Here is a 19822-nt window from a genome sequence, read left to right as displayed (position 1 = left end):
GTTTTATTGTATCAGGTCCAAATATATTGTCTGTCGCATCGCCTTATCTTTGAAAAGGGTTAGCTTAGTACACTTTTATGACTTTTAATGTAAAATTGAATAAAGTTTTTTTTTTTTTTAACTTAACATGAGCCATAGTTTTAAGCTTCCAAGGTAAATCAGAACAGGTGAAAGATTTTCTAGACATCGTAAAATCTGCAAATAGAATCCTGGTAGGCAGTTATAAATGTTCCCTTATCCCATAGATATTACTATATTGACCTAGTTTGGACATGCTATTTGCTGTTTCCTGAAATAATGTGGTAAACAGCCACACATTTTCACGGTAATAGAATCAATTATATCTTATAGGTCTAAGTATTTTTAGCTTAACAAATTAGTTTTGCTCTTTGCTACTGCAATAAGAAGACAGTATGTTTTTTATAGTCATAACTCTGAAAATGAATGGATTGTTGCATGTCATACATCCATACTCTGCATTCTAATTATCGGGACTAACAGCATGCTTTTTGTTTTTTAAAAAGCAGAGGCCAGGCCACAGGGGATGGGGTCCCCGGGGCCATATTTGGCCTGAGGAGGTGGGCCACGCGGCCCCCCTCAGAAAAAACAAAAGTAAAAAAGCAATGGCCAGGCCCCGGGGGATGGGGTCCCTGGGGCCAGAAGTGGCCCGGGAGGGGGGCCACGCGGCCCCTTCCAAAGAAAATAAATAAATAAATGCCAGCCCGGGTGATGGGGTCCCCGGGGCCAATAGAGGCCTTAGGAGGGGAGCCACGCAGCCCCCCTCCATAATAAAAAAATATATATTTGGCCATGCCCTGGGGGATGGGGTCCCCAGGGCCGGAATTGGCCATGGGAGGGGGGCCAACGCGGCACCCTTCCCGTAATATTTATATATTTTTTTTTAAATGGGGGTCAGGCCCTGGGGATGGGGTCCCCAGGGCCCATGAAATAGAAAAGGAAGGGAGGCCACACAGCCCCCCTTCTTTAAAAAATAAATAAATAAAAAAAGACCGACATCACGTCGGAGGCCCCGCCTCCTCCCTGTAGCACTCTGCAAACACGCTCCCTGGCACGTTGTAAGATGGGGAAGTAATTCCTCTTGAATACTGGGGGTCCCTGGTTGCCAACTAGCCCACCAGGAATCGCCAGTATGTGCCAGGGAGCTGCGTTGTAGAGAGATGTTCAGAGGCCACGCCCCTTTTTTGCAACTCTCTGCAACGCAGCTCTGTGGCGCTTACTGGAGGTACCTGGTGGGCTAGTTGGACCCCAGGGACCCTCCGGATTCAAGGGGACTTAATCCCCCAACTTAAAACGCGCCACGGGGTGCGTTTGCAGAGTGGTGAAGGGAGGGGGCGGGGCCTGAGATGACGTGTGCAAACACACCCTGTGGCGCGTTTTAAGTTGGGGAATTAATTCCTCTTCAATCCTGAGGGTCCCTGGGGGCCAACTAGCCCACCACTTACCTCCAGTAAACGGCACTGCGCTGCTTTGCAGAGAGGTGGCCCAGGCCATGCCCCTTTTTCACCACTCTGCAACGTAGCTCTGTGGTGCTTACTGGAGGTAAGTGGTGGGCTAGTTGGCCCCCAGGGATCCTCAGGACTCAAGGGGACTTAATCCCCCAATTTGCAACGCGCCAGGGGGTGCGTTTGCGCAGTGGTGCTGGGAGGGGCATGGCCTGATGTCACAAGTGTGCAAACGCGCCCTGTGGCGTGTTTTAAGTTGGAGAATTATGTCCCCTTGAATCCTGAGGGCCCCTGGGGGCCAACTAACCCACCAGGTATGTCCAGTAAGTGCCACAGAGTTGCATTGCAGAGAGGTGTAAAATGAGGCATGGCCTTGGACCACCTCTCTGCAACGCAGCTTTGTGGTGCTTACTGGAAGTACGTGGTGGGCTAGGTGGACCCATGGACTCTCAGGATTCAAGGGGACTTAATCCCACAACTTAAAACGTGCCACAGGGCCTCTTTGCACAGTGGTAAAGGGAGGGTACGGGGCCAGAGGTGACGTGTGCAAACATGCCCTGTGGCACGTTTTCAGTTGGGTAATTAAGTCCCCTTCAATCCTGAGGGCCCTTGGGGGCCAATTAGGCCACCTGGTACCTCCAGTAAGCGCCACAGGCCTGCGTTGCAGAGAGGTGGTCCAGGCCATGCCCCTTTTTACACCTCTGTGAAACGCAGCTCTGTGGCGCTTACTGGAGGTACTTAGTGGGCTAGTTGAACCCCAGGGACCCTCAGGATTCAAGGGGACTTAATCTCCCCACTTAAAACGGTCACTGGGCGTGTTTGCACACGTCACCTCAGGCCCCCCCTCCCTTCACCACTGTGCAAACGCGCCCGTGGCGTGTTTTAAAAGGTAGTTTTAATCCCCCTGCCCTATTATGTACTAGGGACTTATGGAGGAGGTCATGCTAATCACAGGGGTACCCCAACACATAGTGTCCCCTAGTGTATGTAGGAGTTTTCACTGTATTCTAAGTGTCTTATAGCATAGCACTGGATCTAGGCCTGGTTAGTCAGTCAGTTACCACCAGTACCCATCTGAAAAAGTTGTGGGCACAGGATGATTTTGCAACAAGGCCTCTTTCTGCTCCTCTGTTGGTTCTTTCTGCACATGTCTTGCTTCTTCCTGCATTTTTCTTCGTCTTTGTGGACTTCTGTTGTTTCTTTCTACATTTCTTTTGCTTCTTTCTGTGCGTTTTTTCTTCTTTCTTCACATGTCATACTTCTGTAGGCATTGTTAGAAACTAGCATTTAAAAAACCTTAGAAATTCACTGAAAAAACCATAGGTTTCAGGCACGTTATAGTTGGAAATTAGCATTTAAAAAACCTTAGAGATTAACTGTTCTCCCGATATGTATTCTGGAGTCAAATGAAACAGTGAATAACGTGCTGTTCCTTTCAATATGTGCCACGTGTTGTGATGTTTCTATAGAACCAATATAAACAATAAAAAAGTGTTAAATGTTGTAGCCCCAGAATCACATAAATCCCCATGTTTTATTAACAATGTATGAAAAGTAACCAAAAACTAAACATTCTAATTCGAGCAGAGCTCATTGTTAGCTTCAATTTGAGCCCATCTAACTACCCCCAAAATAAGGATAGTATAAAAAATATATAGTATGTAACATGTGTAATATGGTAATATATTTCCATCTTGGGATTCTGGTAACATTTACAAACCAATAGCAAAAGTGAATCCTACCTGCTACTAGGTTTTTAGTGGCTGCATAGAGGATGAAAATGTTTTCCTGGGAGAGGTAGCATGCATTTTAAAGTGAGATAAACTTTGTATGCACCGGTAAGAAGTAACTTGTACATAAACGAGTTTAGCAAGTCACACCTTTACCCACATGTCCTGCAGAATCTTCTAATATGGTGTCCAGTATAATTCTCTACACAGCTATTTATTGCCTGGCTATGCTGAATTATTAGATTTGCTCTTTGAACCAGTCATTGTTCCTAATAGGTTTCCCGTTTTTACAGGTACTAGAGATGAACCTCCCTTTTCTTTGTTGTTTATTTTGAAAATATTCCTTGAAAGCACTAAAACAAAGCCTCTGCCCAGAGCCAGGGCTAATTGCTAATTTACATGGGTGAAAAGTCGCACTGGCAATTTCAGACTTGGATGAATTTACAGAAGGAACGCTGATTCACACAAATTATTAACAACATTAGCAAAATCATGACATATTGTTCATTACAGTGATGTCTCAGGCGCCCGCTTAAAAAACACGAAGCTTTAGCTCATTTTCACCAACTGAGAATTAAAGTAAGAGATGAACAGAGGGATGAGTTCTCTGTCCTCTCTCAGATTCACAGTTAAATTCACATGGGGTCTGTTTATGGCCAAGTAATCTTGCCGGCACCGCACTCATTGAATGCGCACATTTTCCAGAATAGCACTTTCCATCATTCGTTTATTGTGTGAACGCATAACCATGCTCACTAATGTTAGAATGTAAAATAAATGTGAGTTCATTTGTTTCAAATGCATGAATGCATAAGGAAATCTATTTTTGCGATACTTGAGTAAAACTCTTAAATCTTCTCTGTTCCTCAATAATATCTGCCTGCATTAAACAATATTTCCTATGTGTTTGAAAATAAAAGGCTGCACTAAGCATTAATATTTATAAACTTCGGCCCTAATAGAAAATTACTGCAAACGCTTAGCTACTATCATCTTGCTATGTCAAACTACAAAGCTCAGTGTGTTGTGGTAGCTTACCACAAAACACCGAAAAACAACCACTCTGCACCCGCAGGAAATCATTGCAACTGAGCCTATAACTCATTGAATGTGAGATTGCACTCCTCTGCAAAACTAAATCTGACCCTGGGTTGCAAAGAAAGGATTTGGACTCATACAGAGGGTTAATATAAGGCATTGCAATGCCATACTAATGGTAGAATGTTTGCAATACGAGTGTTATTTAAAAATAAGAACAATACTTATTACTGGCGAAATCAATCAGCATATACCATGCTCCATGTCCTTTTCTATATGCAAAGGTCCTAGTTGGTCACCTTCTCAGTCTATTACAATGGCCCTGACACTCTAATGCATGCCCCCGTTACACCAACACTGCTTTGGGCTCACTACACTCCCTCTGCCTCATGTTTCCTAGGCCAGTGAGAAGATGTGTCTTACCCACACTACTTCAAACTCCTAGATCTTTAGTCATTTGAGATTTTGCTCCAAGTTCTCTTAGCATTCTTTCTTTACTCTTCTGTGTCGCATTCATTGGATCTAGACGTGTCTCTTTTTTCAGGTCTTGAAAATGAATGCGAGTCAACGGAAGAGCACATTAAGTTCAAAGAAATTCATAGTCCCTTATTTAGAGTTTCTTGGATGCAAAGCATCTGACAAAAAGTGGTGGATGTCCCACCCACACACTTTTCAGAACGTTTGAGGCCTCTTTGCATCCTAAATTGAATGGACGTGATATCAGCTCTTTTCGGTTATAGTAAGCTACATTACACTGTGTGCGAAAAAAGATGTAGCTACTAACCCAAACGGACAAAAGTATTAAGTATTTTGAACCCATTAACTATAAACTGACAAGGCATTATTTTTTTAACAGGAAGCCGCAATGAAGTTGTCATCACAGAAAATAACAACAGCATAACCGAGCAAATCACAGATGTGGTCAAGCAACCTGCCTTCATCGCTGGTATTGGCGGTGCATGCTGGGTTATTCTTATGGGATTCAGCATCTGGTTGTACTGGCGCAGAAAGAAGAGAAAGGGTCTTAGCAATTATGCGGGTAAGATGAATGAATACATTACCCATTTCTTCAAAAGTGTTTGAGGTACTATATCCCCCTTTCAAAATACAACAAATGTCGGATGTAGTTTTCTGAGCATTATGAAACTGACTACTGGAAGAAGGCCATAACGTGTTATGGTGAAGTAACAATTATGTAAAGTGTGAGCAACAGACTTTACATGGGTGTACCCTTACACTGTGATTTGTTCACAGGGAATGAGCCTTGTGTGCGCTTGTGCCCCTTCCTTTGAGATTGTTGGAAAGATCCAATGCCTTCATATTGGTGCATGTTTCTTTCTTCTTTCAGAAAGAATACAAAACACTGCTATGTTTGTTAACTATGACAGAGAAGAAACATGCATATGAGCTACATGTTTTATTACAAAGAAATGCCCTAAATAAAATATTGGATTGTATACACACGACAGTTAGCTCTGCTCATGGCTCAGAAGTTATACCCTTACCTGTTCCAATGGTATTTGACTAGAATTCCCCATAGCCACTCTTTGTTTGGGCAGGAAGGTGATGGTAAAATTTACAAAAGGGATCACACTTTCTTCTCTGAGTAGCCCAAACAAACCGACAAAAAGGTCTATAGTGCTGTGTATCTAAATATATACATCACTGGTCACTGCTCTAGATAACTGTGCCTATTCATATCCAGTCTGAGGGGAGTCATGGATCCACAGAGGACATGATACTCCCACTTAGTTCTTCTGATTTACTGGAACCTTCTAGGATCACAGCTAAAGATTCTCTTAGAGTAGTAAATTGTGTATTTTCCCCTGCTGTGGGTTACACCTTGTGGTCCAAATATCTAGTCTGTGGGGTGTCATGGATCCCCAGAGTCTTTGGGGGATCCTGGATTCCCCACAGGACATTGCAGTCTCCCAATGCATACTTCTGAGGCACACGTGGGGTTACTGAAACCTTCTAAGATCCTTGCTAAAGATATTCTTTGAGGAATGAAATTGATATGCCCCCTGCTGTGAGTTACAACTTGTGCTCAAATTAGAACATGGCATCTGGTGAATCACTTCTAAGATGGATTTTCTGGCAAAACCAAACACTCACAAGCTTGGAGTGCCACATAAATTAGGCAAAATAAATACCAGTTAAGAGATATGTGGTTATTTCCTGTTCTTAGGTAGAGAGCGGTCCCTTCTACCTGAGTGCACCTCCAACTTTCTAAATCTGCCCGGCTCAATTGTTTGTTTCCAGAAGCATTATTAAATACATCCACCTTTATGTCGCCAATTAGGAGCCTTTCATTTCTTGGAAACCCACCTCAGAGAAACACAAAGCGGCAGATTTGCCTCTTATCTAGGTTTTTGTTCTGCAAATTTTGGCGTCTGTGCTAACTCTGAAAGGAAGTGCGTACATTGGAACCAATACTTTTTTCTGCACTCTGGTAAATAGCTCAATGCTGCAAAGAATGGACAGCGACACAAACTGAGACTATGCTATAGATATAGCAGTGTATATTTATATATTTGTGCCAAACTAGGATTCGACAATCTATGGGAGCAGGGAGTAGCATCATCTATCAACACCCGACAAGAACCAGAATTAATATGGCAAAACGTTTAGAATTTAGCTCCTGTCAATACAAAGGAAGTGGTTGTTCTGAAAGTTACAGATTGTTTATATTAGCATGCCTTTTTACAGTGCAAGGAGAATCTAACAACAATTGTAGAAATACTTATGTTTGCAATATTTTAATTTGAATGGTAAAGACGGATGGGCATCACTGAGTGTCACATTCCCAATTGCATGTCTTTTTTTCTATTCTTCTCTTGGAGGTTTACCTATGAATCATGGATATTAATGTGTGAGCACTGGAGACATTTGACAATGGCCCTTCCTACTGTTTCTATATGGTTTGCTTGAGTTTTTTTTAGACGTCATCCCATTTGAGTAGGTCTGCAATTTGACATGGTCTCTTTTCTAGAGATTTAATTGTGTATGAAAAATATGTTATTCAAATATCAGTGTTTTTTTTATTAGTGTCCAAACATAATATGCAATCTCTATTGCTACAAAAGTAAAACCCCTGACATGTTAGGAGTACTTGGGCAAATTGTCGTAAGGTTATACATGTTGACTTGGAAAGCATACAATCCATAATCAATTTATACAATTGCCTGAAATGGTTCAACTTTTTCACCTTTTGCCAGCAACACCCTATTTCCTGTTAACTTCTGTGACTTCCTGTGTGCCTGTTAGCTAAAAGGTCCCAGCATGCCAAAAGCAATACAACACCCAATGGTGCTTGTGGCCAGGGTTGGTAACTCACAATCTTACTTTCTTGTTTTTCAGTTCAGTCGTTCACCTTCACCCCTGCAGGTACTGTCCATTAGTCTACTTCCTCACCAGCATCTCATTACACTCATTTTCTGTACTAATGTTAATGCCATTTCAGCAGTGATCAATATTGCGAAATGAAGCTACAGTTCAATGAAGGCTGTCTCTCTTGATGAGGTCCTCTGGAAATCAGATCGAGTAATCCCACTGCCGGTTTCAGCAATACCATGATTTGTGTTTATAACCGGATGCGGTATTACCACACTGTTATGGATTTCCACTTAGAGAATGGGGAAAAGTCATGGGAATTGGTGTTTATGAACTGATTTCTGATGATTTTCCAACATTGCAACCCTTTTTCCCTGGATATACTCCACCAGGTTTCCAAGGAAACTGAATCCGGATAACATTGACATTTGTAAAGAATCCTTCACAAAAAATACACTATAAATAGGTCTTTTGGAAATCACTTGTCATTTTGTAACATTACATCTCTTATTTTCAAAAGTAAATTCATGAAACTAAATTTGCTTTCTGAAACCTGGCATAGATAATATGAGGGAGGGAATAAATGTATGCAGACATTTCAGCCATATGGTGTTGCTTCTTAAATAATTGTAAATTCAGAAGCATCAATGTAGCATCATGAGTTTGATTGTTAAGCCACAAACTCCTTGTTTTTCATGTTCACCCTTTGCTCAGATTCCCCAGATACAACCATGCACCACATGGTTTCACATGGCATAAAGAAGGGAAGCTGGCACAAAGCAGGTATTCCCTCTTTCAACACTCTTCACTCAGATCTTGTCAATGGCAGTTTTGGAATGGAAGGACTTTCTCTATTGAGCATAGAGATAGTCTCAACACCCATACCTCTCAATTCTTCCATTTAAGTCATTGGAGCAGTAGAGCATAATATGGAATGCAGCCCACTTGAACAATCTTAATCAATGGACAAAAAACAGTGGCTGGCTTTAGAAATTCGGACATGGAAAAAAAAATATGATTTGGAAAAGATGACAACCTTCTTACCACTCAAAAGTATTGTATCCAGGCAAAGTGTGTTTTCTTTATTTTGAATTGTAGCATGTTTACAAAGATATATGTCAGAGATGGGCTCAATACACATTCTTTTTTTATTTGAAATCAGGGACATCCCTTATCAGAGACATCCCAAAATCTAATGGACACTTGAGAGGTATGACCACATATCATCACATCTCTCGTAGGTCCAGAACATGTGGAGTGTTGTATGTGACCAGACATTGGGCATTAAATGGCGTGGGACTTGCGGTCAGTGGGCATGTGGCAAAAATTAGTCATCATCATCATGCGTACCTCATATATGCCAAAACCATAGCTGCTGGGGTAAATTTTTTTGAAAGTTATATACAATAGCCGGTCATCATCCATCAAATTACAAGCTAACATGCATGAATATGTATTATTGTAAATTGCATGCCTTTGACTTGAACATGAGCCTTTTGTTCTACCAACCAGAAATAAAAACACTTTGTAAAGCACAAGAATTCAATATTAAACAATACCAATTGTATTTGCATTCAGAAAAAAAAGCTGTGAGAGTAGTCAATCTGTCCGCCATTGGTGGACTAACTAAAGATTTGCTCTAATGTGTGCATGTGTATTATCTACCTAGAATTAATACTTATTGAAAGGTTAAAAACTCATCTTTAATAATTGCGAAATAGCTTATCAGAAAAGCAGGAGGGGTCTAAGCCTGCAACAATAACATTTCTATTTTTTTAGAGGACTGTGTGGTCTGTAAGAGATAGCCAAATACTAGCTACTAAATCATATCGTGCACGAAATGACAACAATGTTTATGCAAAATACGCCCCATTGATCTACAAGACATGTCATTATGCATGGCCTGTCAGATGATGCTGGGGAATGCCGCCAATGCAATACCTGGAAATAACACATGATACGTTGCACACGTTCTGTTGTGTTCATTGGGTCTCCCTTTATTTCATGTTTTTGTACTGCAGTCCTGTGTTACAAAAAAATGTGAATCAGACCAATACCCAAAGATGAAGACCAAGCAAGCTGTCTGCACTGCTTCCAAGCTTTGTGCTTTCACCCCTCCTATTAAATAGTGGGTCTGAGAGTTAATCCTCTCTTTAACATTCTAGCAGACAGGGCCGGACTGGCAGTAGCGGGCACCGGGCAATCCCCCGGTGGGCCGCACGGGTGGGGGCCGGTTTTGGGCCCCTGGGGGCCGTTTTTGTTACAGGGCCGTTCTTGCAGCATAGCTTCAAAATCGGCCCTGTAACAAAATCGGCCGAAGACCGGTCCTGGCAAAGAGCTTGGTGAGGGGGGGGCAGGCCGAGGACTTTACCAGGGCCGGTTTTGGTTCCCAGTCCGGCCCTGCTAGCAGATCTCATTAGAAGTATGACTCTGCCTTTAACTTTGTTCTGTGCAACCACTGCAGCCAATTAACTAGCTCGCCCAGAGGATATTTTTTTGTTATTGAAAAATCATGTTTTCGAACCTATTCATTACGTTTGTGCAGAAGGGTACTTTTTGGATTCCATTCGGTTTAAATAGAGAGGTAACTAAATAGCTAAAACAAGAGCATAGTTTCTGGATGAAATGACTAAGTGGAAGGATAAAATATGTTCCTATCAGGCAGCATGACAGCACTTAGCTCGCGTTGCTCTTAGAACACTGGTTCTCTGAGGGCCTGCTGATTGGTGCAACCTGTGAGATGAAAATCACTACATTATGGCAATGCTTCCCATCGGCATTCAAAAAATATTTTGTAATCCCATGGCTTTAACAGAGACTTGACTGTTCCCTCATAAAAGAGTGTATCCGTGAAGGCTAGACGTCCATTATTACACCACAAAGAGCAACATGGCGTTTACAGCACAAAATGGCGTGTACAGTTTAATGAACGGTTTCACTTACTTTAGAGTAGTTAAGCAGTGTCCTACCCTCTAATTTTATGTCTGTACTTCCAGAGGGAGCACTGCTATTTACAGTTACAACGCGTGTGGCTTGATTATTGTTAGATGCCAAAGTACTTCAAGTTTAAGTCCATTCTGACATCAAGGGGCGGACACTCTTTATATTCTATACAGTGACTGCTGAAGGTGCAAAGGGTGTGCCCTTTGTAAATAATATCCTTGCTATACCTTGACCGGACAGCAGGAGTCTCTGCAGCCTGCCCATTCTCTCAGCTATACTGAATGTCTGCTGCAATGCACTATTTTATCTGCCTTAGCCTAGCAGTCTGAGGTTTTACCCCAAGGGTCATTGACTGGCAGGTATTAAATCCAAAAGAGACATTTAGCTATTTAGTATTTGGCCTACATTAGTCTCTTTTCGGAGAAACCTCTCTGGCATGCAATACCGGTGCTGGAACCACAGATGCCAGCATCCACAATTGAATTTGCCCTAATGCAGGACAACGCTGGCATGAATTCTTTTGAGAGGAAGCACCCAGAATGAACGGTCACATTAAAATACAGTCTTCAGACTCCAACCCATGCAAGATTGAAATAGTTTACAATCTTCTCAATTAGTTCAGGGCTGAAGGTCCTTCTAGAAGAGCTTTCGAAAGCAAAGTTTAATCAATTAATCTACTTATAGATTACTGGAAATAAACATGAATTGCAGAAGCAAGCTGATAGTAGAATTGTTTTATAATTACAAAATCAAAGTGTATTGTGAGATTTCTGTTCAAGGCATCTTAACAGTGTGGGACAACTACGAATGGTGTATTCAGTTCAACCCTTTATCCTTTGAAAATATAAGTATTTTGTTATGCTCATTTTATTGTAATTATTAACATTTAATTAGGAGTAATTTTATTTCTCATGGTAGCACACCAGTGCAAATACAGAACACCTAGCACCGTTGTGTTTACATTTTTAGCAAGCAGAAGTCTAGTATTCCGTATTTTTATTGGTTTTTCTAACATATTGTTTCCTTTCTTATCTCAAACAACAGTCACATTTCAAAGAGGAGAAGGACTAATGAGCAATGGAAGGTATGTGCACAAGAAATTGCCTGAAAGCCAACCTCCCGAACATAAAAGCACGTGTAGGCATACCCAGAGGACATAACACGGGGCATAATGATATATCTGTTGTGCATTTTAGAGGAATCAAGTCCAGATGTTTCATGCCTCCCAAATGGCTAAGAAGAAATTAGTAGTAAATATCACACAGAATGTGTTCATTTGTTAGCAGAATGTTTATTGCATTAATTAGACATTAGCAAATGAAGTTGCTGTTGTTTAAGACCCCTTATTGGCTGCGACTAAATTGCTGTGAGTGAACATTTACACCTAATCGATCACAGAATAAATGATTCATGGATGATGAATGTGCAGCAGAGTTATGAAGCCGCAACCGGAAACTTTGGCTACTTGATGGAATCTGCTTAGAACTGATCACCACCCAATACATTCTCATCTGCTTCCACTTTGCCAATATGAAGATTGTAATTAGGCCCTCATAATAACTTTCCATCTCCCTTTTGATCAATATGTTCGCAAAAAGTGATTACGTTTAATGAGGACTAGTTAATGTGGCAAGTGAGCAACTGCCGCGTCTGACTGATGTTACCATGGAAACAAATGTTTCTCTTAGGGGTTGCAGTAGATGAGGTCTATCTAAAAAATGCGTGATCATGTTGCAATTTGTTACATTTCTACATGAAGACCCGTTACATTAGGGCAAACAGAGGAAATAGGCCCTGCTAGAACCCCCACCCCAAGAATGACTGGATCTCAACATTTCTACATTTAGGATCCGTCCCCCCCCTTTTGTTGAAAATTCAGGGCCCGATTCACAGAGGGACTTACAGCTCATAAAGTGACGGGTGCTGAGTATCTGCACTCGTGGCATAATCTACATACTTGGGGTAGAATCTCCGCACTGCAGTGTGGCGTCTCTGCCCCGAGTGCGGAGACTCCGCCCTCAAAAGTCCCTTTGTGAAGCGGGTCCTCAGTGTTCTTTGCAATTGAAATTCTGTTATTGCTTGCAGGTTATTATAATAGGCATAACATATTATGTGTGTATATATATATATATACTTTTATCATATAAGGTGGCATAATGCATCCTGTTTGATACCTGACCGCAGTTTTCTTACATCTGTTATCTCCTGATATCAGGCATGGCCTTTAATAAATGATTTGAGCTGAGTGTTCACAAAAAAACATGCCTTCTCCTATGGATGGCAAACCGACCATCCACATCCGTGGCACATAGGCCTCTTTTTGGTGTTCCTTTCCTCAAACGTCTACCATGATAAGTTCACAGTTTGTAATTAAGGCCCCTGTAGGTTACATCTTAATTCACTATTGTACAGTTCAAGAGACTGGAGCAAAAAAATGTGCGTGTTTCATCATTATTTTAGTATACTCCAAGATTTTAAATTGTGCAACATTGTTTTCAAGCATGATATACACCCAACTGACAGCATAAAGGCTGTATTATTTTTTTTTTACAGTAAAGGTGTTCCATAGAAAGAAAAAATAATGCACCTTAACTAAATATAGCGCTTATTGAAGAAATCGATATGGAGTATTAGGGACGGGTTATGTTCACCATGCATAAAACAAGTATAATACCTGCTAACGTGAATTTAAAAAAAGTGGAACGTGTTTGTGTTCTTTTGACTGCTAAACTAATTTGTAATTTAATATACTCACGTAAATTATTAGTTACATCAAGCATTATTATGACATGGCTTAAATTGTGTTATATGCAATATAATGATTGCCGTTCATGCAGAGTCCCATTGGAAATCTAAAGTCAGACACAAGGCCAAAGTTTAGATTCTTAGTTTTGGGCAAATTATTCATGTATCTGCGATTTCCGAAGTGCAAATTCCTACAGCTATAAGATGGAGGAATGTGTATTGAAAAATATGCCCTATCGTCGCATAATCAGCTGTTAGAACCGAATCTCATGTTCCAGTCGATATCACTCAGTTCTTCCTCATTCGAGAATGTGTAGTAACATCTGATTACCCTCTGATGACAGAACAGTTTTGCAGATTTGCAATTTGCCAGTGAAGAAATTACACTTAAATGGGCAAGGCATGGCAAATACATTATGGGAATTCTCTCACTTTATTATGATCACTAATCATACAGGACAATCTTTGTTTGGGCCTTTCATTTGCATTGTTTGTAATTAAGAGCCAGACAACAGCATAGCCTTTGTGTCTCATAGTCTGACTTCCACCCCTTCTTCCAATTTCCTGTGACATATTTATTTCAGTGTGATGTAAAAGTAGAACTTGCTCCCAGCCATATAACAATAATGACTGATAAACATTTTTCAGTTGTTTTTAGGATTGACTAGAAATGCCCAAACAATAAATTAATTCTTCCGAATCCTAGATGTGCCGTTTTCATCAAAGCACCTGTTTTACATTTCCTTTTTGTTTTGCTTTAGTCGCCCGGGGTTGTTAAATTCAAGTGACCCGAGTTACCCCTGGCTTGCAGACTCCTGGCCAGCAACCAGTATGCCTGTAAATAACAGCAATGGCGGCGGACAGAATGATCTCGGGAATTTTGGCCGAGGAGGTGAGTCTTCTGAATAATTAAGTACATAAATAAGATTTTACAAGAACTATCTATTGTCCTTGAAAAATGTGTGCTTTAAAAAAAATATATAAATAACATATCTGCATGGACCTTATTGCCCAAGAGGGCTTTCACTTTTTAGCAAATCACAGGTATTCGTTTTCAGTGGCGTAACACAATATAATGCACCCCCTTTAGAATGTGATGGAGGCCCCTCAGACTCCCGTATCTCACAGATATTCAGTCTCCCAGGAAGGTTTTGGGGCCCGCTGAAACCTTGGTGCCCACTGCACAACAGGGCTGCATGGGCCTGCGTTAGACCCCTGTTTGTTTTGTAAGTTGGGTTTCCTATGAACTTACTCCTTTTGCGTTCTTCACGCGTGGCAGAAAGTTCCTCTACTGGGGTATCCTTCCTCTTCATACGGCTTAACTCACTTCTCAAAAGTTGTAAGTTTGCCTTCCAGCACCAAAGAGATTTAGGTATTGGATGTGTTGTGACTTTCAGTTCTGTGCTTGACCAGTCAAATCTTGTTCGCCTTACAGTTTTTCTTCACAAACCAAAACATAATTCCACGGGCCGTATTACAGAAGGTACCGATATAGCAATGGCGTACTTAAAGCGCCAGCTCTACCTTCATACAATGTTCCCTCTTTTGCATAGGGTCATGCCCTAGGCAAATGAAGGAATTTCTTTGACCCTGCGCCCACACCTTATTACAGACGCGGGCGCAGACTCAAAGAAGCCTTCAGGAGGTGCACTGACAGTGCGCCATTTAAAAGGTGGCGCACTGTCAGTGCGCCTCCTGAGAGCAGCCCTCTGCAGGGGGTAAAGGGTGTCTCATGGCCCACCCAGACATCCCCATGCAGGCAGGTACAGTCAGTGACTGCACCCACCTGCAAGGGGATCTCTAATGCCCTTTGGAAGTGCAGGCCGTGCCGCCTGCACTGTGAAAACACAGAGCAGCTGCTCCATGTTCTCACATGAATGGGGCAGCGTCAGTTCGTGGCTGCCCTGGGGGCAGGACATACACCAAATAGCGCGCAAACAGCGAGAATGTGTAATACAGCCCCATGAGTTTTAAATGTTTCAGTCAATGTCCAAAACATGCTAGTCAGTACAAAGTCTACTTTCACGGTTAATACAAAATCTGTAAAACACATAGGAAGACTGGAGCAGCTATACTGACTGACAAGCAGTGCAGCAAGCAAACTTCAATTATTGAGCGTTGAACCATGCACCTGAATCAGGAAATGTGACCTATATCCCTTCCCTTGCTACAAATAAAGATGAAGACATGGGATCGCACCACTGCCATGAGCTACCCAACATAGTTTGTAAAATGGTGTACTGTGGCCCCTCAGTACTGGCATACAAGGAGCCTATTGATTGATTCATATATGCTGTGGCCTGTTGAGGTCCCTCAATTACGTATGAAAAGATCATCAAACGGACAGTTTTTTCTCCCAGACTGGCTGCAGCTAGCACACTTAACCCATTAAAATGTGGATGCCTCAAGTGTCTGCACTAACTCAGCCTGCAAGGCCAAGAGAAGCACAGAGAGACAGTTCACCTGGTAAATTTATTCCGACACCCTTCATACCCTTCTCCAGGAAACAGACAGACCTTATGAGGATGGATACAGTCACGAACATCAGGTGCACCTTCTACAATGGGTCAAGGACAATAATATGGAAACATGGACCCTACCTCTTTTTCGAAGGAGAGAGGAGACACCCAGGGGAGGATGCACTCACTTTCTGTTGTTGCTTACTAGACAGTCCCTTGGATCATTCACGTTCCCCCACAAGTGACGAAGACTGCTGGGCAGTCGAAACGCGTCGTGTGAATTAAACAGCATTCTGCATATCTGTGACAACTTTTTGCTGCATCCTGAGAGTGCACCTACCTATGTTTGCCTTTGGATTTCCAGTCGGTATGCTCTGCCGGCATGCGCACCACCTTCCATGGGTCTTGAGTTCCAGAAGACTCAATAATGAAAAGGATATATAAATATATATTTATATATATATATATATCTCCTACTGGCGGTTGCCAGTAGGTAGTTAATAGTTAGGACCATGATCCTATGGAAAAAGCGTTTTTTGACGTTCCTATATCTTTGGTGCCATCTTGCGAATCTTCACAAAATTTTCCAAAATAAAGTGTCATAGTGAGTCTTTTGTATGGAAAGTTTTAGGGTGAGCTGTCAAGCGGGGGCAGAGAAAAAGGTGGTGGGGGTAAAAAAATACGATTTCCTATGTTAATTCTCATAGGAGATTTGAGCACGACTACAGCCTGAACCGCTACACGGAATTACACCAAATTTGGCAGGAAAACAGATTTTGGTTCACAGATCACGCTTTCAGTTATCCAGTGTAAATCCATTCAGTAATTGTTGAGAAATTTTATAGAAAGCAATTAACGATATCTGGATGGAACTCAAGCACAGATCTCATGGTGAGAACTGATTCGCTGCCAACACTTCAACTGTGAAGTGTTGGCAGTCATCTTGGGACTCAGCTTCAGCCGAGTTCCACAAAAATGTTTTAAAAAAGAAAAGAGGGTGGGATAGGAGTACCCTGATCCCCTAGGTGTGGTGGTGGGGCCCCCTGTGAACCTGATAGGCCCAAAAATAACTTTGAAAAAAAACAATTTCTGTGAAAATGCAAGCTGTGAATCCATGACAAAAATAACATCAAAAACAAGCGTGGACTCCCGTGATTGTTTTGAATACAGCCCCCAGGTGTGCAAGGTCCCGGGCATTTTTTTAAGGAAAAGGAGGTGTTGTGCACAAAGGCACATAGGGCCCCCCTCCTGAGGCCCATTAAGCCACAGGGACCAGCACCTCCTGGGGATTTATTGATGAAAAGGCAGTGGTGCACGGGGCCCACCCTCCATGGGCTTTACAAGTCCTGGAGACCACCATGCTGTAGCTTGATGGGGCAGGCATACGGCCCCCTCTCCAGCCCTTGGGACCACCACCACCTCCCTGGGTCTAAATAACACTTAATGGGGGGGCTGTGCAGATCACCCAGGCCCTAGGGACCACCACCTCCAGTTCCAAGATGCATTGGTTCCGAAGCCAATCGGCAAAGGTTGCATCGTTTCCACTGGAGCAAGCACCTGGGTCCACCTCCAATGAATCAGACACAGGAGCAGGATGGAAGACTTTGATGCCCGTGAGTCTTCTAAGAACAGGAGGCTAGTCAACTAGTCCTTGGAGCCACTATGGGTCAAGTGGTGAAAGTTCAGGCAGAGAGAGCAGCAGGCAGCAGGGCAGCACTCTTTCATAGCAGCAGTCCAACAGTGTGGCAGTCCTTAACACAGCAGTTCTTTGTCTTGACAATGTGGTTTCAGTTCCAGAAGTGTACTGAGTTGGCAGGGTCAGAGGTCCAGTACATATACCCAGCTGTGCCTTTGAAGTGGGGGTGACTTCAAAGAAGGATATTTGAAGTGCACCAAGGTGCTCCTGCCCTGGCTCCACACTCACTGCAGCCCTGTGTGTGTGGACAGGGCCCAGCCTATTCAGTGTGAGGCTGTGCCAAGCTCCTCACTCACTTCCTCCCAGGAAAATGCATGTAGTCACACCCAGCCTTCCTCTGTGAGTGGCTGTCTTAAGGGAATACACAAAGTGAGCTGTCACCCAGCCCAGCCAGTGGGGGCTGGGTGACAGCTCACTTTTAGAATAGTAATGAGAAATCCAACTTTACCATTAAAGAGGATTTATCATTAGCTTTCTATATGTGCTAAACATGAGAACTCTACCTTCTCTCAATTAGGAATTAGAGCTTATTAAATGTAATAAGGAATCCCCAATGTTCACCTATGAGAGCGGTAGGCCTCTCAGTATTGAGAAACGAATTAGGGAGTTTTTCACCACCAGGACATGTAAGATCTAAAAGTGCATGGCTTACCTTTTGATTACACAGCACCCTGCCCTATGGGATACCTAGGACCTACCTTAGCGGTGACTGATATGTAATTAAGGGGCAGTGTAAGGCTTGGCAAGGGGTTTTAAGTGCTAAGTCGACATGGCAGAGTAAACTGCATGCACAGGCTCCGCAGTGGCAGGCCTGAGACATGTTTATGGGCTACTTGAGTGGGTGGCACAAGCAGTGCTGCAGTCCCATTAGTAGCATTTAATTTACAGGCCCTGGGCACATTGAAGGCACTGTACTTCAGACTTACAGGTAAATCAAATGTGCTAATTCTAGATAAATCAATCAAATCATGTTTAGGGGAGAGAGCACGTGCACTGTTGAGCAGTGGTAAAGTGCTCAGAGTCCTAAGGCCAGCAAAACAGAATCAGCAAAAATATGAGGAAAGCAGGCAATCAATTTGGGGAAGACCACCCTAAGTCTGTTAGGTCTAACAGGGAATAACAAAGGTTAGGGTATACAGTTTTGGTTTAGGGACTGGGTTATAGCATTTGAATGTAAGCGTTTGCTATGCACAGGTTAACGTTATAAGTTTAAGGTTGTACATTCAATGGGTATAGGGTTAAGGGTTTTTGTTAGAGGATTAAGGAATTAAGGTTTGACAAATATGATTTAGGAAGTTATAGTTTAAGGGAAGTAGTTAAAAGTGTATGGTTACAGTTATGGGCTTAAAGGTTTAGCATATAATGTAAAGAATTGAGTGGTTCAGCTATATTATTAAGGGTACAAGGTAAAGTTTCATGGTTTTGAGGTAGTGAGTTATGTTTTGGGGTATACAGTTAGAAAGAGTAGCTTGTTGTTAAGGGTAAGGGCTCAACCCTGATTATTGCAAGTGTTTCACGGTTGTAAATTTGTTCAGTTTAAGGTGCATTGATTATTACTTCAGTGAGGAGCTATTTTTAGCTTCCTTGCATGAAAAAATACCAAGTGTTGCTTTCCACTGCAGCACTACACTCAATTCTTTTTAATGGAGCAAATTTCCATTTCGAAGAGATGGTATTAGATGTTTTAAAAATGAACCGATGATATTTATTCACTTAAAAATCTTTTAAAGTATAAAGGTTTATTTGTGATTTTAATGAGTGGCATAGTCTGCTGTGTTGGGCTGTAATATTATTATAACATTCCACAGGAATGCCCTAATTAAAATCAGTCATCAAGGGAGACAAAGGACTTTAAAAATCACCATGGCTCTTGACAGCTCCCTACCTCGCCCACAAGTCCACTGGTCCCTTATTGCCACTTCATTGTCAAATGCTATCAACTCAAGCAATAAAAGATAAACTTGCTAGCAGGTTCTCTGAAAGAACATTCCCTCAGCTCTGCAAAAAGTCTTTGATTCAGTGGCGAGGTTGAGGCACAGGCTTTGTAGTCTTCCCCATACCTTCATCTGGATGGAGCTTGCACTGTTCCTGCATGCCCGTGCCACAGGAGGAGGAAGATGGTATCGCTTATTTGACTTCCTCAACTGAATGTTGATAGCCGCAATCCTATACCAGTACTTTTAGCTTGCTGCTGCTTCATCATATTTTTTGAGCATTCAACATTCCAGCATTTTAATCAGTATTATGGAACAAAATTTGTTGTGAACCTATTTTTCAAATGCACATCTTTATAAAAGAGGATTGTGTTTTTTATGATGAATAACTATGGCATTAGTTCTGTAGTCATTCTTCTATTTCAAATTATTTTATGTGAATTCTTCAAATATTAGGCACGATTCGCAAATCGTTTTTTAA

The 19822-nt window shown here is 42.0% G+C and overlaps 1 protein-coding gene across 13 annotated transcripts in view; it reads left to right on the top strand.

Annotated features, from left to right (window-relative positions):
• ROBO2 (roundabout guidance receptor 2) overlaps positions 1–19822 on the top strand; it is a 746476-nt gene that overhangs the window by 665616 nt on the left and 61038 nt on the right. For 6 of the 13 annotated variants that reach the window (XM_085623038.1, XM_085623035.1, XM_085623037.1 and 3 more), the window contains exons 17-19: positions 5088–5270; positions 11552–11591; positions 14014–14144. In XM_085623038.1, coding sequence (XP_085479164.1) covers positions 5088–5270; positions 11552–11591; positions 14014–14144 — 354 coding nt within the window. Of the gene's footprint in view, positions 1–5087; positions 5271–7591; positions 7619–8278; positions 8348–8726; positions 8775–11551; positions 11592–14013; positions 14145–19822 lie in introns of all 13 variants that reach the window. The other 7 variants (XM_085623027.1, XM_085623032.1, XM_085623033.1 and 4 more) reach the window with 4 other exon arrangements.

Source organism: Triturus cristatus, chromosome 8 (genome assembly GCF_964204655.1).
Source record: "Triturus cristatus chromosome 8, aTriCri1.1, whole genome shotgun sequence".
Classification (NCBI taxonomy): Eukaryota; Metazoa; Chordata; class Amphibia; order Caudata; family Salamandridae; genus Triturus; species Triturus cristatus.
Note: the sequence above shows the minus strand (reverse complement) of the source record. Positions and strands in the feature narration are given on the sequence as shown.